This window comes from Diaphorina citri, unplaced genomic scaffold, assembly GCF_000475195.1.
Source record: "Diaphorina citri unplaced genomic scaffold, Diaci psyllid genome assembly version 1.1 scaffold324, whole genome shotgun sequence".
NCBI lineage: Eukaryota > Metazoa > Arthropoda > Insecta > Hemiptera > Psyllidae > Diaphorina > Diaphorina citri.
In genome coordinates, this window is record NW_007377759.1 from 225,875 (window position 1) to 232,412 (window position 6,538).

Below are 6,538 nucleotides of genomic sequence, written 5' to 3' on the forward strand. Positions count from 1 at the left end.
GTTCAAACGTGACCCACTTTGGTTGGTTGTTGTTGTTGTTGTTGTTGTAGCGGCTTTAGCTTTCGCCGAATGGCGATAGCAGAATAAAGAAAGATGTCTTTTTGTATCTGCTATACACCGGGGTGATGGTCTCTAGCTCTAGCATTGTTAAATTGGCTGGCTCGTCCTGAACCGCAGTCAACCATCGTGAGGACTTGTACTTGGTCTTTAAAAGCAGAGAGAACACTTTGAGGAACTGCCAGCTTGCTAGACAAAAAGGCCTCTCCGAGGCTTGCTTAGATGTAGAATAGAATATATCCTGTTTATAGTGCCAGAATGAGAATGAAAAGTCCCTTTACTCCCGCAGTCTAAACAAGGTCTTATGTATTTGGTACAGAATAGGTGTAAATTTTATAAACAAAAAAACTTTGTTTAAATTAAAAGCTTCTACGAATCTAGCTTGGAGGGTAGCACGCCTGCATAGTGCATAGTAAGCGCTAGGTCGCGGGTGCAATTCCCAACCGGAGCGAAATTTATCCTACACACATAAGGCGCGTTTCGCACTGAGGTAACATGTCTGGGTGTAGGTTTGAATGTAAAGGAGAGGCTGGGAGCAGGTGTGACGTCACAGATACAGATGAGCTTGGTATGGACCATGGGGGAGGTGAAGTTCCGAAGTGCCGCGAACACACACGAACGATATTATACCAGGTGGTTCCCAGGTGAGTGAATCCAGTTGTTTGAAGGTGGGACTTGTGGGCTCGAATCTCGCCTGGTACATTTTTTCTATCCTGGCCCTTGTGGAAGTTTAAAAAATCCGGACTACTGGAATGAAAAAAAAGTGATATCCCCCATAAAAACCATTTTTGCCAAAGTTCGTCGCCAAGTATTCAATTTCATCGTCAGTTTCTCGTCTATCATCATGAAAGAGGTTTACTGATTTGATCACAAACTTGAAAATTTGTCACTGTATTTTTAAGTGATATCCCCCATAAAAACCATTTTTGCCAAAGTTCGTCGCCAAGTATTCAATTTCATCGTCAGTTTCTCGTCTATCATCATGAAGGAGGTTTACTGATTTGATCACAAACTTGAAAATTTTTCACCTGTATTTTCCAATACTTTCATTGTTATTTGACTTGAGTTTTTTATTTCCCCCAGGTTCCAATACAGAGGCAGCAGAACAAATGAGTGCATACGCTATCAAACATTATACTGACTGGATAGATGCTATTGAACATTGGCAATCACCCACACTAGCTAATAGGTAAGAATTACCTATAGCAAAAGTGAAATAAAAATAATCCTTTCATTTTCAACGAATGACTTCAAATTTTTATTTAATTTCTCTGTTAGTTTTTTTCATCATAACCCCCTAAAAATTGATCTTTTCATGTACCTATGGTGATTTTGATGAAATATAGATGGTATGTACTTAGATTTCCAAGTATTAAAAAAGGAAGAAAAACATATTCACTAGATTTGGGTCCAATCGGGCCTTTGGGGGACATCATGGGGTATATTTCTGCGTAAGTTTTACAGATGATTGAATCTCAAATTCCATTTGATTTCAGTGAGTTACCAGATTGGTACAAGAGTTGTATATTCAATGAGTTATATTTTATATCTGATGGAGGCACAGTTTGGTTCCTACATGATGATGAGAACAGCTTAGACCCAGAGGATCCTAGGTAAGTTCACGTCCTTTTCTCCTTCCTTCACGTTACGGAATCAATTTTTAGCAGTTAACAAATTTTTCTCTTGTGCAAGGCGTATGATCACCAAGCCCTGAGAGCTAACTCTTTGCCAATTTTGAATCAACAAGACCTAGTTTGCTTGGAGGGTAGCACGTCTCTACTTTATAAGCGCTAAGTCGCTGGTCTGATTTCCGCCCGGGGATGGATTTTCTCCTAAACACATAAGGTTCGTTCTCGGTTCGGCTGGCTGTCTCCTATCCTGTCTTCCTTCTCTCTTCACCTTCAGGACGATAAGACTTTAGCAGTTACAGTTCCCTTTATCAAACCTCTTCAAAAAAGAAGCCAAAAACTAAACATTTTCCTTATGGTTATGAGGGCATGGCGAGAAAGTGTTAATTCTCTCAATAAATTTTGCAGCTCCTTTTCTCGCAATGTCGTGGGAGTCGATTTTCCTTTGATCTTTTCTTCGTGATAAATTAGTAATATTATTTTCGGCGTTGAAAGATGTCAACCCCCCCTCACCTTTCTTGCGACGTTTTATCATCTTTAATGTATGTTGTATTCTGTGGAGAAAGAAGGGAGGGGGGGAGAGAGAGGGGGGGGTTAACTTTTTGAAAATAACTCCATAGTTTATTTATAAGTAAATTTTCAGTAACAAAAAGTCTTTCCTCCTCTCTCTCTCTCTTGATGTCTTTCTTTCTCTTTCTCTCGTCACTTTACTTTCCACCAAGAAGTTTGCCTTTTTCTTCTGGTATACTCATCTCTCTCTCTCTCTTGCTCTCTCTCTCTCGCTCTCTCTCTCTCACACCGATTTTATTGTCTTGATATTCTTGATATAATGTGTACCTAGGTTGGTAAATATCTCTGCTCTCGTCTTTTCTCTCGACATAATATATTACGTATCACTAAGCAATATTATCACTATTAATAAATATATCAGGTATTAATTGAATAATCGATTATTTGATTTATTGTTTCAGGCCTAACAAATTCGGGTAAAATTCCTAACCTTCAAACCCGCATCCTCCTGGTTACCTCTGATCAATGGGTATAACATATTGGATATTGTATTGTATTACAGAGGAGGAGCCGTTTTCTCTGATCAATGGGTATAACTTATTGGATATTGTATTGTATTACAGAGGAGGAGCCGTTTTCTCTGATCAATGGGTATAACATATTGCATATTGTATTGTATTACAGAGGAGGAGCCGTTTTCTCTGATCAAGGGGTATAACATATTGGATATTGTATTGTATTACAGAGGAGGAGCCGTTTTCTCTGATCAATGGGTATAACATATTGGATATTGTATTGTATTACAGAGGAGGAGCCGTTTTCTCTGATCAAGGGGTATAACATATTGGATATTGTATTGTATTACAGAGGAGGAGCCGTTTTCTCTGATCAATGGGTATAACGTATTCGATGTATCAGACTGGAAGGATCTGAATTTAAAGTTCATCGTGTCCATATACCGGGATTATGCACTACACAAAGACATTCGGTTCCTGACCCGAGTCTACCCGACCTGTCTCGAACTTATCCGAAAGTGTGAGTCGTTTGATAAGCAAGGATTGGGTATAGTTCAGAATGGTGGATTCCCAGATCAGACGTTTGATTGTTGGACAATGACTGGAGTCAGGTGAGACAACAAGGGGCCCGCCCTTGTGGCTGAGTGGTTACGAGCACTGACTCGCAATCAGGAGGTGCTGGGTTCAAATCCCGGCCGACACGGATTTTTTTTAATATAAATTTGACACACATAGCTTATCCATTTTATTATTATTATTATTTTTGGGCTTTAACTTTTAGCCAATGGTAATTAATGGTGTCTAACTAAAAATATAATTATCATGCGATGTCAACTGTTGCAATCAATGAATATGAATAAAATTGATCAATAGAGACAACGCTACGTTAGCTCAATCCCACTCTTGTTTTACATTCCAGCGCTTATTGCGGTGGTTTACACATAGCGGCTCTAGCTTGCATGGTAGAAATGTCTTCATTACTAAATGATACTCAACAGCAGCAGCAATTCTCTGCCAAACTCACCAAAGCTTCACAGGTAATAATTTAAACAATTGGGTGTAAACATTACAGTTTCTGTTCTCAAGGGGTTTAATAGAGGGAACTGTAACTGCTAAGGTCTTATCTAAGGGAAAAAAGAAGGAAGGCAGGATAGGAGGAAGTCAACCGTTTAGAGAACAAACCTTAGGCGGCTTTCACACTGAGGTAACACGTCGCAAGTAGCAAGTCGCAAGATGCTACGTAGACCAGACCATTATTTCAAATGAAACCTTCCTCACTGAGGATACATGTTGCTACTTGAACCCTGGAAACAAGTAACAGTGTTACTTCAACACCAACAGTCTGGAGTTTTGTTAGTTGCTACTTGTGATTGTTTGTGGGAAAAATTATTTTTTGAATCAATTACTCCAATGTTGTTACTCCAATGTGAAAGTTTATGTTTCTTTGAACAAGATTCAGGACGTAAGCAGTAGCATCTTGCGACTTGCTACTTGCGACATGTTACCTCAGTGCGAAACGCGCCTTATGTGTGTAGGATAAATTTCGCTCCGGTTGGGAATTGCACCCGCGACCTAGCGCTTACTATGCACTATGCAGGCGTGCTACCCTCCAAGCTAGATTCGTAGAAGCTTTTAATTTAAACAAAGTTTTTTTGTTTATAAAATTTACACCTATTCTGTACCAAATACATAAGACCTTGTTTAGACTGCGGGAGTAAAGGGACTTTTCATTCTCATTCTGGCACTATAAACAGGATATATTCTATTCTACATCTAAGCAAGCCTCGGAGAGGCCTTTTTGTCTAGCAAGCTGGCAGTTCCTCAAAGTGTTCTCTCTGCTTTTAAAGACCAAGTACAAGTCCTCACGATGGTTGACTGCGGTTCAGGACGAGCCAGCCAATTTAACAATGCTAGAGCTAGAGACCATCACCCCGGTGTATAGCAGATACAAAAAGACATCTTTCTTTATTCTGCTATCGCCATTCGGCGAAAGCTAAAGCCGCTACAACAACAACAACAACAGGCCTTTTTGTGTACGATCCCCCAAGCTAACTAGACTGGCTTATCTGATTCTTATTGCAGGTATATCATGATTTACTATGGACAGGTTCCTACTATAAGTTTGATAGTAGTCAGTCTAGACATTCAGATTCTATCATGGCGGATCAACTATGTGGCTATTTGTTCCTTAAAGCTAGTGGCGTCAATACAGAGGTAAGGTTTTTCATTTCAAAGTTTTTTTTTATGATTTTCATTTTATCTTGTAATGATATTTCTAGCTTGGCCACCCAAATTTGCTCGAAATTAGGGCTGATGGAGAGGCTGACGAAAAACGCCTACCCCGTCTGAACACGGGAAAAGGCGAGTAAAAGGGGAAAGACTCTGTTTATAGGATGTGTGTATTTTCACGCGGTCAAACTTTCTTGACTTGGCGGAGTGGAGCGCTACCGCTCTCCTTAATATTTCTGCAAGTACATAATAGATTTTGGTGCAATTTTCGTCTATACATTTTGGTTCCATAGCCAGCAGATTTTCTATTAGCGGAGTATTTGCATACTTTTCCACCCCCTTCGTCGCAAGGTTTCACCTGAGGTACCCCTGGCCCCTGGGTCTGTAGATTGACGGAGGTTATAGTAGGTATTACCCGTTCTCTGTTGTGTATTGTAATTTCTTTATTGGCAAATATTGTATCCACTAAGTTCAGAGAATCTTAATTCTAATTTCCGATCTTAATTCTATTGAAGGCAATATTCCCCAGTGCTAACATAGCTCGTGCCCTGGCTACCATATTCTCTACTAATGTGCGTGGGTTCGAGGCAGGGTCTATGGGCGCTGTGAATGGTATGAAACCTAATGGAGACCGGGATAGATCGGCTATACAGTCAGAGGAAGTGTGGACAGGTGTTACCTATCTGTTATCAGCCGCCATGCTGTATGAGGGCAATGTGGACGAGGCGTGGACTACTGCAGGTAAGAAACCTTACAAAGTGCTAGGACGCGGGTTCGATTCCCGCCCAGGCGCGAACATTATCCTAAACAGATAAAACAAAAAGTATTTTATTTTATTTTTTTTTATTTTTTTAGATAACGTTCGCTGCTCTCGGGAACGGCTGGCTTTCCCTATCCTGTTCTTATCTCTTCTATTTCGAGACGATAAGACCTGTGTTGTTACAGTTCTATCATACTTGGAGGGGGGGAAAAAACTTATTAACATGATCTTTGAAAACATATGTATTGTATGTATTGTAGTATACTCTGTATAGATAGAACTATAGAGAGGTACCTACTCTGACTATTCTGAGGATAATTATAACAAAAGGTAAAAATATTTGTATTTATTTCATTTTCAGGAGGTCTGTACCGCACAGTCTACGAGAGGACAGGTCTCGGGTTCGAAACCCCGGAAGGTTTAACCGGAGATAAAACCTACAGATCTGGTGGCTACATGAGAGCCCTGGCCGTGTATGCTATGCAGGATGCATATCTCAAGGGGAAAGTGAAGGCGTGAGATCGAATAAGGTCTTGTTGTAGCGGTGTAGCTGCACCGAGGGGGGTTTTTGGTCTCTAGCCAAGACTACTTGGACCGTCCCACCGTCCCGAACCGCAGTCAACCATCAAGAGGACCTGTGCTTTTCCTTCGAAGCAAGGTAAACCCTTTGTAATCTCCAGCTAGTTAGGCTGGTTAGGGTTTGGCTGCTCTGATCCCTATTTATAGTCCCACAGCAAGACACTGGTCTGCTCCCTGTTTAAGATCCCCGAGCTAGACCGTTTAAGGTGCTCCAGCCAACCCTCCCCCCCCCCTGTGGCGAAAGGACGGCAGTGGAAGGG

The 6,538-nt window shown here is 40.9% G+C and overlaps 1 protein-coding gene across 1 annotated transcript; it reads left to right on the forward strand.

Moving 5' to 3' along the window:
• Positions 1-557: 557 nt before the first annotated feature.
• On the forward strand, positions 558-6,469 carry LOC103507576 (non-lysosomal glucosylceramidase-like). The gene is made up of 10 exons (XM_026822406.1): positions 558-701; positions 1,141-1,246; positions 1,554-1,671; positions 1,750-1,784; positions 2,657-2,671; positions 3,028-3,321; positions 3,630-3,747; positions 4,793-4,924; positions 5,455-5,680; positions 6,061-6,469. The coding sequence occupies exons 1-10, from the start codon at positions 617-619 to the stop codon at positions 6,216-6,218; spliced, it is 1,287 nt and encodes a 428-aa protein (XP_026678207.1). The 5' UTR covers positions 558-616; the 3' UTR covers positions 6,219-6,469.
• The last annotated feature ends 69 nt before the right edge of the window (positions 6,470-6,538 follow it).